Source organism: Mercenaria mercenaria, chromosome 17, assembly GCF_021730395.1.
Source record: "Mercenaria mercenaria strain notata chromosome 17, MADL_Memer_1, whole genome shotgun sequence".
NCBI lineage: Eukaryota > Metazoa > Mollusca > Bivalvia > Venerida > Veneridae > Mercenaria > Mercenaria mercenaria.
In genome coordinates, this window is record NC_069377.1 from 64,606,194 (window position 1) to 64,620,956 (window position 14,763).

Below are 14,763 nucleotides of genomic sequence, written 5' to 3' on the forward strand. Positions count from 1 at the left end.
TACACAGACTTTCAAGATTAAATAACAATTTATAAATCTATATTCAATGCAGTTAATATCGAGTAGCCTACAATTATTTGGTAGCTTAGCATCTGTTTTTTCTGTCTGATATGTGTCTTTAGCGTTTTAGTTATGTGATCTGATCAATACTTTTGTTTTAACTGACTTGAAGGTAGAGGACACTATCTTCAAGAGGACAATATCTTCAAAATATCAACAAGTGGCCCCAAGTTGCTCACCTGACCTAACTGTTTGACCTTATATATATATGACACACTGAATCATGAATGCTAACAACTGTGTTAGTATAAACTAATGGCTCTTAAAAGGGGCCGAGTGCCACCATTTGAACAAATCTGGGAGAAGACCTTATAATGATGTTAATTAGTTTCATGATGATCTATCAACCAGGTCATGAGAAGAATTTTTTAAAAGGTATTTCTATTTTTAGCTTTAGCAGCCCCTTAAAGGGACCCCCCATATAAACAGATTCTGGTGAAGACCTTACAGTGATACTACAGTCCAAGTCTGATGAAGAGCCATCAAGATTTTCATGAGAAGAAGTGCTTTAAAGGCTTTTTTCGCTGCCCCTAGAATGGACCAAGCGTCCCCATTTGAACAAATTTGGGCAAAGACCTTACAGTAATGCTACAGACCTTACAGTGATGCTACAGACCAAGTTTAATGAAGATCCATTATGTGGTTCATAAGAAGAAGTTGTTTAAAGTGTTTTTTTTAAAAATATTTTTAGCTCTAGAAGCCCCTACAAGGGACTAAGCAGAACAATTTGAACATGCTTGAGAGAAGACCATGCCAGGATGTTACAGACAAAATATGGTGTGATTCTGACATGTTGTTTCGGAGAAGAAGATACATGTGAATGTAAAAATGTTGAAGCAGGACATGAGATGATAGACATGAGATGATAGAAACCAGACAATCCACCTATGCTAATAACTCACCCTGAACAAAGGTGAGCTAAAAAGTTGTATGAAACAATGTTAAAAGATGAGAAACAATAATCAAAAAGTACAGTTCTGTGCCAAGCAATGTACTTAATAAATCTGAGAATCATACATCAAAATTTTCTGAAGTAATTTAGTGGAAACTAAATTGCAAGATCAGCACCATCATTATAATATGTCCAAATTACCACATAGCATGACAGTGACCATGACCTTTAACTAAGAAAGGGGGTCTGTCATAAATATGCTTGCAGTGACCTTGACCTCTGAGCCACTGATCAATTGGTCAAAGTATTTTTAAGCATTTGACGGGAAATTAAATCTTTTAAATTTTTCTTCATGTATTTTCAAAAGAATTTCTGTACATAAAAAATTAAAATCATAAGTCTTCAAAATTTCTAACTAATAAGCTAAAACTAGCAATGTGTCAATAGGACTTGAATGCTCCTGCGGGTCTTACTAGAAACAAAACATTCAGAGTGAAATGACAGATGGACAGTTGGACAAGCCATCTCATAATACAACCTGTTTTTCCAAAATGGGCATATCAAAGTGACCTGAAATCTTGGAGATCCCACTGTGACTGTAAACTAGGTGTCTAGGTCTGCATGCCAGACATCATCTTGTTTTTTTTTTGCCAAGTTGTTTTCAAATTTTTCACAATGCATTCAAAACAAACTGACCAGACACAGAAAAGTTATAGACCATAAAAGAGAAATTACTTTTAATATTTGACCTCTAAGCTTGACTTTGACCTTTTTACCAGGGGTCTTTGTCCTACATATCACATATTTTTTGTTACAGTGGTCAATTTTGCCAAGTTGAATAAAGAATACAATTTCCAAACATTCAAATACACAGACAGATACAAACAGATGGACAGGGGTAAAACTTCATGCCCTTCCACACCTCCCCCACCCAATATACGGTAGTAACTGACAGAGACTTATAATGAATGGTATCATATGAACACATTGCAAGAAAGCATTTGAGAACAAGAAACTATTTTTGAACAAGAGGGTCATGATGACCCTGGATCGCTCACCTGAGTAATATGAGCTACATGTTTCAAATGTCAAACTGATGCTAAAATATTAAGAAAGTCAGTAGGTCACATTCGTGGTCAATGAAATTCAGTTTTACGATCGGTGTGCAAAACTGTACATGTCATCCATTTTTCAAGGCTGCATCTTAAAAAACAACAAAGTAGATCAGCAGGTCAAGGTCACAGTCAAGTGACATCATATTACTTAAGGCCATCAGGTAATTATTATTAAACAGTCTTGGAAATAGAATCAGATAATTTTTTAGTATTTTTTTCCTAATTAGTCATATAATAATTAAGTGACCCCGGGGCGGGGCCTCTTTTAACCCCAGGGGCATAATTTGAACAATTTTGGTAGAGGACTACTAGACAATGCATCACACCAAATTTCAAAAGCCTAGGTCGTGTGGTTTCAAACAAAAAGATTTTTAAAGTTTTTTCCTATATAAGTCTATATAAAACATGGGACACCCAGGGCAGGGCCTCTTTTCACCCCAGGGGTACAAATTTTGGTTGAGGACCATAAGAAAATGCTACAAACAAAATATAAAAGGCCTAAGTCTTGTGGCTTTTTAAACTTTTTTTCCTATATAAGTCAATGTAAAACTTGGGACACCCGGGGCAGCGGGATAATTTGAACAATCTTGGTAGAGGACCACTAGATGATGCTACACACCAGATATCAAAGCCCTAGGCCCTATGGTTTTGGACAAGAAGATTTTTAAAGTTTTTCCTTTCGGTTGCCATGGCAACCAGAGTTCTGCATGGAATTCAATTCTTTGAAAAATTTTGAAAGTGGGGCACCCTAGGATCATTCCTGTGAAGTTTGGTGTAATTCTGCCCAGTGGTTTTCAAGAAGAAGATATTTTTAGAAAATGTTGACGGACACGACACACGACGTACAACGCACGACGGACATTGACCGGTCACAAAAGCTCACCATGAGTCTTTGGCTCAGGTGAGCTAAAAAGTTCATTCCCCTCACCCCGTCTTGCTTCATTTGAATGGAAGTGGTAACTAATATGTAATGCATGGGTTAATGTTTAGTAAAAAATTATACTATATTGTATGTTATGGACTGGACAGGGAAATAACCCTACTGACCTTTGACCTCCAGGTGTGACCTTGAATTTTGATCTAATGGTCTGGTTTATGTGCATGACAAGTTGTCTCATTATGGGAAACATTTATGAAAAAATATACTGAACAGCAAAAGAAACTATCCAGATGTATAACTGGTATATTTTGAAATAAAAAAATATCTTTTCAAATTTGAATTGTTTCTTCATACCAAAATTAAACTTGAAGATCTTCACGTGATAAATTTTTAAAAATCAATCAATTGTGAAGTCAGTAGTCCCGCAATAGCTGTTTGAAAGGCTATATCTTCTGTGCGTTAGTTGCATTGCAATATCCCAATAGGGCGCTCGCGCTGAATTTGATAGTCGTGCAGAGCAAACAACAATATTTTTTTAAACTTTATGCTGTTTTTCCAGTTAGTCAATTATCAGTATTTCCAATGACAATAAAATTTCACAAAGAAAACTGTTAATTACAGGCGCACGTGAATTTCGTGCAGAACGGCTATTGTGGGACTACTGACTTCGCAGTTGATTTTTAAAAATTTTACACGTGAAGTTCTTCAAGCGCAAATGTGATATGAAAAACACAAGTTATTTATAAATTAAAGTTTTTAAATAAAAATTATCCCAGTTATAAAACTGGATAGTTTCTTTTGCTGTTCAGTATATAAAATCCCTTGATGGATGGCAGAATTTAATGGACCACAAGAAAAAAAAAACCTATTGAACTTTGACCTCTAAAATTGACCTTGAACTTTGCAATTAGTGATCTTTGTGTTGCACATGATACATCATCTCAATATGGTGAGCAATTTTGTCAAGTAATATTAAAATCCCTTGCTGGATGACAACACTACAGACTGGGCACTAAATGGGACGAATGAAAGAACAAATAAATGAACAGATGGATGGACACTGCAATTATATGCCCCCCCTAAGTGTGTGTGTGGCTGGGAGGGGTGGAGATAAAAACAAAGTCATGTCCTCCAAAACAGCAAACCTGACGCTGGAGTATTTACGACTTGGTTGTGAAATTAAATACTGTCTAAGTTTGATATATGGCTTTTGCAATAATTGTTTCTGCATGTTTAAAACAGAAGAATTAAAACAACTCTAACCATTACCTAACTGCCTTAGTCCGTAATCTTGGCCTTTGAGGTACAGATCTGACTTTGTGCACAATACACCTCTAGACTAATTCAAGATGTTAAAGCTTGGACACTAACTCTAAGCCTAATCTAAGTGTCTATGCCTGGGACCTTGACCTTGAAGATACAGACCTACCTCTTGTGCACAACACTCCCTCTAATCTTGCTTCACATTTTTGACAGGCTTACCTAGTGCAAGCAAGCTCTAGGGCTGTCATTGATTGGGTCTTAGGCATATCGACGATACCGATATATCAGAAATACATCGATATATTGATTATTAAGTTAGATTAACAACTTATTTGTTCATATGCATACTATATACCTTCCTGTAAATGCTATTTTTAGTTTTACTGCCTACTTTTCATATTCCTGTTTGATTGTGTTGTATTTGTATTTATGAAATAAAAGAAATAAATAAAAATTAATAAATCTTTCATTTTTATTTTGCCTTCACTTCTCTGTTGCATTTATCCAAATTTACAACTTTGTGAACTTAAGTTGTTTTTGAGGGTCTGAGTGTTTATCTGGATAGTTTTTCTCTCTGTAAAATATCGATTTTTGAAAATGGGAATCGATAATCGATGGAAAAAAAAATATCGTTGATACATCGATATCGTTTCTATCATTGACAGCCCTAGCAAGCTCTCTTGCCCGAGATCTTGACTTTGTATGCACCAACTTTTTGCACACAGCACATCTCTAGAGACCTTGACCTTGGATGTACACATACCTTTAGTACACAACACACCTCTAGAGACCTTGACCTGGGATGTACCTGACCTTTTGTGACCTTTTGTGCACAACACACTTCTAGAGACCTTGACCATGAATGTACCGACTTTTTGCATACAACACAACTGTAGAGTCCTTGGCCTTGGATTGACAATCTGCATAAAACACACCTCTAAAGACCTTGAATGTAGCCCCTGAGACCTTGACCTTAGATATACAGACCTTCTACCCTCAACACACTTTCTCATATATTTAACATTTGTGTAAAAATTCTTTGGAAGCAAAGAATGCTCCCTAGTTGGGGCATCAACTTCAAAATGTATCAAAAAATATCAAGCAGTTCTCATATTGATCCCATTGATGCATGCGAGTTCAATACTGGTACAGAAACAAGTGGTTGTATCTCGGTCATGAAGGCACAAAAAGAAGACACAGCAGCGACTGAGAAATCAATCAAACTTTCAACAATTATTAAATGCTAATTTGTATGGCTTTTGGAAGATGAAGAATAACCAATTTAGCAGATGAAAAATCATTAACCATGTGCGTTATCAGCATGGGTCTTGGACTGTGAATATGGTAAAATTTGTTATCTGTACTGTCTTGATTGAGACTGAGGACATTTTCAGAAACTAAATAAGAAGTAATGGCAGAAGTCAAGCTAATCAATCAAGCTTTCACTATGATTATTAAAGGAGAACTTGTGTGGCTTTCTGTATGACAACGCATTAAGCAAATTGAAATTCATTGACCTGTACTTGTAGCAGTTTTGGCCTGACAGCAAAGGTTGTCTTTGATCATTAATTATATCCAATTATTAAGTTTGATGTCATTGTAATCACTAGATGCCCACGGGCAACAAGTCGAGTCTGCCCTTTGACCCCTAACTGTGACCTTGACCTTTGAGATAGGAACCTGGGGTTTGCACATGACATTCTGACTCATTGAGTTAAACATTCATGCCAAATATAAACAAGATTCCTCAATGCATGTCAAAGTTAAGGGCCGGACAAGATCTGAAATGACCTTTGACCTCTGACTGTGACCTTGACCTTTTGAGATAGAAACCTGGGGTATGCTCAGGACACTCCACATTCATGCCAAATATAAACAAGATTAATTGCTCCATGCATGTCAAAATTATGGTCTGAACAAATAACTCTGGATTGCACATACACCGAATAGCCATTAGGATGACTATGTCTTTGCTTCCACAAGTGGGCTCGACAAAAAGCAATGCAAATTTAACAGTGCCAGCAATGATTCAACTTTAGTGCTTCTGATGAATTTCCAAGAAAGACAAGTTTTAAAAAATGGATATAACATTACAAAGGAATCAATTCAAATACAGAGAGGTTGTGAGACTGGCCACACATCCAAGGTAAAAATGATAAACTTGGAGACTCAATATTAAAGTGTCTAGTAAGTTGCTACTGAGCATACTTCTGAAACTGACTGATGACAAGGCTGTATTATATACCTATATATTTTTTACCAAAACCAAGAATGCAAGAAAAGTAGGACTAAAGTTCAGTTGTTCTTCTTATTCAAAGTAAAAAGTTTACACAATTTTGTTTGCTTGAAAGCAAAATATGAAAAAGCCGAAAAACTAGGGTATTTGTAGCAGTTATGTGTCAAAATGTAAATAAATTCTTAGCAACACATACAAGTAAAATAAAAAGAAGAATTCTCACATGTTTTCTGTTTATACTCACCACCTGACTGTAAAGTAAAGAAGACCACACTTGATAACAGAATCATTCTGATGACATCACGATCTGCAGCATGTACAGTGCTCCAATACATCACTGAGATACCTGGAAGAGTAAAGTTGTTCTTTTACATCACTGAGATACCTGGAGGAGTAAAGTTGTTCTTATACATCACTGAGATACCTGGAAGAGTAAAGTTGTTCTTATACATCACTGAGATACCTGGAAGAGTAAAGTTGTTGCACCACATCACTGAGATACATCACTATGATATCTGAAACAATTCAAAGTTTAAAATCACTGAGGCATGAAATCAATGCATCACAGTGATCCATGAAGCAGTAAAGTTATTTCAATATATCACTGAGGTAATTTGTTTTAATAAATCACTGTGATACCTGAAAACTTTCAAGTTACTCCAATTTCTAACATGGCTCAGTTTGACTGTCAGTCTAACAAAAAAGAACGTCAAGCTCTGTATATTCTGCAACAAACAACGGTTGATTCATGGACCAGTAAGAGAACATTTTGATGTCAAACTGTCGCTTCACCTTCAGTTCACCACAACTCATATAAATGAAATCCAGCATAATTTTTATAAAATATTTCAAAGCATTTGTAAGAATGAAAACAATCAGGGCCTTCTTGTGATTTTTTTTATTTATTTATGGCAGTTCATCGTTCAGATGCTTCGATATTTAACCACTCCAGGTAACACCCTGTGGTTCAATTACTGCACATCTGAACTCTGATAAATCAAGTGTAAACCACTTAAAAGCCTTGATTAATTGTTAAATATCACTGCGATACTTCAATGAGTAAAGTTACTCAAATACATTTCTACCACACCTAAAATAGTTAAACTGATTTTGTTAAGCTGCTCTAACACATTACTGAGATACCTGAAAAATTTAAATTGCTCCATTACATCTCTGAAATACATGAGCGAGTACAGCTGCTCCAGTACATCATCTCAAATACCTGAAAGAGTCCAATTGCTGTAACGTATGGATGAAATACCTGAAAGAGTTAAACTGCTCAAATACACCCGAGATACCTGAAAGTGTAAAGTTGTGCAGTTACATCACTGACATACCTGGAAGAGTAAAGTTGTGCAGTTACATCACTGAGATACCTGGAAGAGTAAAGCTGCTCCTTACATCATCTGAAACACTTGAAAGAGTTTAGTTGCTCCATAACATCACCTGAAATACCTGAAAGAGTTATGTTGCTCCACTATATCACTGAGATACTTCGAAAAGAGTAAATTTGCTCCAATGTGTCAGCGAGATACCAGAAAGAGTCAAGCTGCTCCATAACATCACCTGTGATACCTGAAAGAGTGAAGTTGCTCAATAACATCACCTGAAATACCCAAAAGAGTAAAGTTGCTCCTTACATCACCTGAAATACCTGGAAAGAACTAGAAAATGCTTTTGTAAAAAAGCGCATGTCTCCCCCAATGCAAAGTCCTATAGGCAAGAAGTCAATAGGGGTCAGGAGCGAAAGTCAAAGAGACACTGATGGTTGGCTGCAATAGGGATCATCTACTTGGCATGTCCAGTCATCCCGCTAAATTTCAACACTCTTGGCCTAGTGGTTCTCAAGTCACTGTTCAGGCTCCTGTGACCTTGAACTTTGATCAAGTGACCTCAAAATAAATAGGGGTCATCTACTCTGCATGTCCAATCATCCTATTAAGTTTCAACATTGTAGGTCAAGTGGTTCTCAAGTTATTTCTAAAAAATGATTTTACATGAACAGGCCACTGTGACCTTGACCTTTAACTGACTAACCCCAAAATCAATAGGGGTCATCTACTCTGCATGTTCAATCATCCTATGAAGTTTCAACATTCTGGGTCAAGTGGTTCTCAAGTTATTGATCAGAACTGGTTATCAATGTTCAGGCCCCTGTGACCTTGACCTTTAACGGAGTGACCCCAAAAACAATAGGGGTCATTCACTCTGCATGAAAAATCATCCTATGAAGTTTCAACATTCTGGGTCGAGAGGTTCTCAAGTTATTGACTGGAAATGGTTTTGCATGTTCAGGCCCCTGTGGCCTTGACCTTTAACAGAGTGACCCCAAAATCGTTAGGGGTCATCTACTCTGCATGATCAATCATCCTATGAAGTTTCATCATTCTGGGTCAAGTGGTTCTCAAGTTACTGACCGGAAATGGTTTTCAATGTTCAGGCCCCTGTGACCTTGACCTTTCACAGTGTGACCCCAAAATCGTTAGGGGTCATATACTCTGCATGACCAATCATCCTATTAAGTTTCAACATTCTGGGTCAAGTGGTTCTCAAGTTACTGACCGGAAATGATTTTCAATGTTCAGGCCCCTGTGACCTTGACCTTTAATGGAGTGACCCCAAAATCGATAGGGGTCATCTACTTTGCATTTATAATCATCCTGTGAAGTTTCAACATTCTGGGTCAAGTGGTTCTCTAATTATTGATCGGAAATGGTTATCCATGTTCAGGCCCCTGTGACCTTGACCTCTGACGGAGTGACCCCAAAATCAATAGGGGTCATCTACTCTTCTTGGCCAATCATCCTATGAAGTTTCAACATTCTGGGTCAAGTTGTTCTCTAGTTATTGATCGGAAATGGTTTTCAATGTTCAGGCCCCTGTGACCTTGACCTTTGACTGAGTGACCCCAAAATCAATAGGGGTCATCTACTCTTCATGACCAATCATCGTATGAAGTTTCAACATTCTGGGTCAAGTGGTTCTCTAGTTATTGATCGGAAATGGTTTTCAATGTTCAGGCCCCTGTGACCTTGACCTTTGAAAGAGTGACCCCAAAAACAATAGGGGTCGTCTACTCCAGCAGCCCTACAACCCTATAAAGTTTGAAGGTTCTAGGTCAAATGGTTCTCCAGTTATTGCTCGGAAATGAAGTGTGACGTACGTACGGACGGACGGACGGACAGGGCAAAAACAATATGTCTCCTGGGGGAGACATAATTAAGTTGCTCCACTATATCACTGAGATACTTTGAAACCAGTAAATTTGCTCAAATGTGTCAGCGAGATACCAGAAAGAATCAAGCTGCTCAATTACATCATGTTATTACAAAACATCAAGGAGGTTTTTTTGCAAATTGAGAACCTGAAATATTAAAGCACAATCATTATTCATCATTTATAGAATCAAACAAAGACTAAAACTATGTATCTGTGACCTTCCAGAAGATGGGGAAAATTATACTGTTTTACTGGACAAGTGATATGTCCACCTAGTATAAATGGCCTTTCGGCTCAGTGGAGCTAAAACATTAAAATGAACATCAAAATTTCTGACAATACTTATGCAGTGCTTCAGGAACGAAACTTCCAGCTGGAGACATGATTCTGTCTCAGACTGATAGATTCATGCAGGCATGAAGACAATTCAATTATTTACAGCCAGCTTCTTCCTGAAGGCTGCTGTTATAAAATACAACCATAAAACATCCTCAAGAGTTTTGATTTTCTAGATGCATTTCAGCTGTACAGTACTTGAACAAATGACATGCTGTACAAGTACTGTATAAGACTTGTACTGTACTGCATTAAATGGTGTATGACTGCAACAAATGGCACACTGTACAAGTACTGTGCAAGACTTTTACTGTACTGCAACAAATGGTGTATGACTGCAACAAATGGCACACTGTACAAGTACTGTGCAAGACTTGTACTGTACTGCATTAAATGTGTATGACTGCAACAAATGGCACACTGTACAAGTACTGTGCAAGACTTTTACTGTACTGCAACAAATGGTGTATGACTGCAACAAATGGCACGCTGTACAAGTACTGTGCAAGACTTGTACTGTACTGCATTAAATGGTGTATGACTGCAACAAATGGCACCCTGTACAAGTACTGTGCAAGACTTTTACTGTACTGCAACAAATGGTGTATGACTGCAACAAATGGCACGCTGTACAAGTACTGTGCAAGACTTGTACTGTACTGCAACAAATGGTGTATGACTGCAACAAATGGCACGCTGTACAAGTACTGTGCAAGACTTGTACTGTACTGCAACAAATGGTGTATGACTGCAACAAATGGCACGCTGTACAAGTACTGTGCAAGACTTGTACTGTACTGCAACAAATGGTGTATGACTGCAACAAATGGCACGCTGTACATTTGTTCTGTATAAGACTTGTACTATACTGCAACAAATGGCACGCTGTACATACTGTACAAGACTTGTACTGTAATGCAACAAAAGGCACGCTATACAATAGTCCCAAACCGTGACTCTAGTTACCTCCCCTGACAGTCCGTCCACAGAGTCGAAAGCAACGACTATTTAAAATCGGTGTAATCGAGGTACTTCAGTCTTTCAGACATAATGATGATTTTATGGCGAAAAGAAAAATCTTTCTGACTAGCAAATTTATTCTTGTGCTTGTCTTATGAAATACACGATATGTCATGACATTGTTATGAGCATTTCGCAGTACCTGAAGAAAGTCACCCACTGACCTACATTATCGATTTGTTTTTCGCCATTGGTAATGTCACAGCCTTATTACGTCACTACTGGCGCATTTCATTCATAGTAAGGTTCCGGTACCGGTTGAGCACAACGTCTCAAGCTAATTCTAAGTGTATTAGCGCAGTATTATTTGTATATTTACTACACACTAAAGTTAAATTATAAAATTTGAAAACAAAGCGGATATTGGGAGAGATCTATTCATATATATTCTCATGTGCTTGTTCCTCCACGAACACCTGGAATAAAGTTTGGTGAACAAATCAAGTACGACTTCACACTGTGCTAAATACTGTACTTTCAAACATATATTTGATAGCTGTTTTTTTATAATTTTTTTTATGCAGAACATGTCAAATAACATTTCTGTTCACAAGATAAATGTATTACCTACAGCAAATTAAAATGTTTCTTTTGTTTTTCATATTTTGAAACTTATAATTTATGTTCATATATTAATCATTAATGATTACGCCTGTTTTTAGACGTGGCTGAGTTGGACGTAAGATCAGACTGAAATAAAAGGAAAGTGATAATTACGTCACGAGTTGGACTAGCTGTACAAGTACTGCACAGGACTTGTACTGTATTGTAACAAATGGTGTATGACTGCAACAAATGGCACGCTGTACAAGTACTGTGCAAGACTTTTACTGTACTGCAACAAATGGTGTATGACTGCAACAAATGGCACGCTGTACAAGTACTGTGCAAGACTTGTACTGTACTGCAACAAATGGTGTATGACTGCAACAAATGGCACGCTGTACAAGTACTGTGCAAGACTTGTACTGTACTGCAACAAATGGTGTATGACTGCAACAAATGGCACGCTGTACAAGTACTGTGCAAGACTTGTACTGTACTGCAACAAATGGTGTATGACTGCAACAAATGGCACGCTGTACAAGTACTGTGCAAGACTTGTACTGTACTGCAACAAATGGTGTATGACTGCAACAAATGGCACGCTGTACAAGTACTGTGCAAGACTTGTACTGTACTGCAACAAATGGTGTATGACTGCAACAAATGGCACGCTGTACAAGTACTGTGCAAGACTTGTACTGTACTGCAACAAATGGTGTATGACTGCAACAAATGGCACGCTGTACAAGTACTGTGCAAGACTTGTACTGTACTGCAACAAATGGTGTATGACTGCAACAAATGGCACGCTGTACAAGTACTGTGCAAGACTTTTACTGTACTGCAACAAATGGTGTATGACTGCAACAAATGGCACCCTGTACAAGTACTGTACAAGACTTTTACTGTACTGCATTAAATGGTGTATGACTGCAACAAATGGCACGCTGTACAAGTACTGTACAAGACTTGTACTGTACTGCAACAAATGGTGTATGACTGCAACAAATGGCACGCTGTACAAGTACTGTATAAGACAGCATATCAGTAAAGTGAAACACTGCTCACTTGCACATTGCTGGATTCATCAGCCAGGCAGGCTATGCATATCATATGGATTCCAACTGTTATTCCATATATTTACTAGGTCTGAATTGTACAAAAACCCTGAACAACACAAGGTTGTTACTCAACATGAGCCCTAGGGCTAATGGAGTTCATATTCATCATCATTTATAATCTATAAAACTAACTAAGACTTTAAAGAACTAAATTTTCCATTCTCTCTCATTGTTAAACTAGTACAGAGTTTCTATTTTCCATTTGCTCTGATACATTACCACATGTAGTGCTGTAAATTTCCATTTGCTGTCTCATTGATACATTACCACATATAGTGCTGTAAATTTCCATTTGCTGTCTCATTGATACATTACCACATGCAGTACTGTAAATTTCCATTTGCTGTCTCATTGATACATTACCACATACAGTACTGTAAATTTCCATTTGCTGTCTCACTGATACATTACCACATACAGTACTGTAAATTTCCATTTGCTGTCTCACTGATACATTACCACATACAGTACTGTAAATTTCCATTTGCTGTCTCACTGATACATTACCACATACAGTGCTGCAATTTTCCATTTGCTGTCTCACTGATACATTACCACATACAGTACTGTAAATTTCCATTTGCTGTCTCACTGATACATTACCACATACAGTGCTGCAATTTTCCATTTGCTGTCTCACTGATACATTACGACATACAGTACTGTAAATTTCCATTTGCTGTCTCATTGATACATTTCCACATACAGTGCTGCAATTCTCCATTTGTTGTCTCACTGATACCTTACCACATGCAGTACTGTAAAGTTCCATTTGCTGTCTCATTGTTGCATAACCACTTATAGTACTGCAATTTTCCATTTGCTGTCTCACTGATACATTACAACATAAACTTCTGCAATGCCACATGTAGTGCTGCAATTTTCCATTTGCTGTCTGATCACTGATACATTACCACATGTAGTGCTGCAATTTTCCATTTGCTGTCTGATCACTGATACATTACCAAATGTAGTGCTGCAATTTTCCATTTGCTGTCTCACTGATACATTACCACATGTAGTGCTGCAATTTCCCATTTGCTGTTTCACTGATACGTTAGTAACATTACCACATAATTATAGTACTGCAATTTTCCATTTGCTGTCTAACTGATACATTACCATAATATATAGTACTGCAATTTTCCATTTGCTCTCTCATTGATACATTACCACATATAGTGTTGCAATTCTCCATTTGTTGTCTCACTGATACCTTACCACATGCAGTACTGTAAAGTTCCATTTGCTGTCTCATTGTTACATAACCACATATAGTACTGCAATTTTCCGTTTGCTGTCTCACTGATACATTACCATATATAGTACTGCAATTTTCCATTTGCTGTCTCATTGATACATTAACATAATTATATAGTACTGCAATCTTCCGTTTGCTGTCTCATTGATACATTGACACATAGTGCTGCAATTTTTCATTTGCTGTCTTACTCATATAGTAACACACTCTGAGTGAAAGGCATTATACATACATCAACAGCTCTGCTTCTGAATTTTAACAAACTTAAGAAAAATATGCCCCAAAGTCTTAAGTCTAAATTTAAAAGAACATTGGCTCAGGCAACTGAATGTATTTTCCAGATCTTGTGTTGTTTTGTAAAGAAAATCCCTGCATCCTGGTGTGTACAAGATGTTATACTTACAAATAAGTGCACAAGCATACAAGCGGATAGGAAAGGTGAAACTGGAACCATCCATATCATACATGGCATGGAAATAATGACCTGGGAACAACAGAGCCTGAAAGTATACAAACAAACTAACTCATGCAAATTGTTTAATTATAGACATTCATTTCATATTGATTTTATCAACTGATTAAATCGAATCTCAAGTTTGTCCAGATACTCTGTTTGAATCCTTATTCAAGTTCAAGCATAGTCAGACTTTTCAGAAGTGAAATATATTGGTATATTTATAACATATCAGTCAAAGTCTGCCAAAATTGAACTGGAAACAAGAGGGCCATGAAGGCCCTGTATCAGTCACCTGACCTACTGACCTAAAGATCATCAAGATTAACATTCTGACAAAGTTTCATTAAGATATGGTCA

At 37.2% G+C, this 14,763-nt stretch overlaps 1 protein-coding gene across 3 annotated transcripts in view; it reads right to left on the reverse strand.

Annotated features, from left to right (window-relative positions):
• LOC123537234 (uncharacterized) overlaps positions 1–14,763 on the reverse strand; it is a 437,951-nt gene that overhangs the window by 19,241 nt on the left and 403,947 nt on the right. For 2 of the 3 annotated variants that reach the window (XM_053528446.1, XM_045320884.2), the window contains exons 6-7: positions 14,353–14,449; positions 6,691–6,792 (exon numbers count right to left, since the gene is read on the reverse strand). In XM_053528446.1, the coding sequence (XP_053384421.1) occupies positions 6,691–6,792; positions 14,353–14,449 (199 nt within the window). The other variant, XM_045320885.2, reaches the window with a different exon arrangement.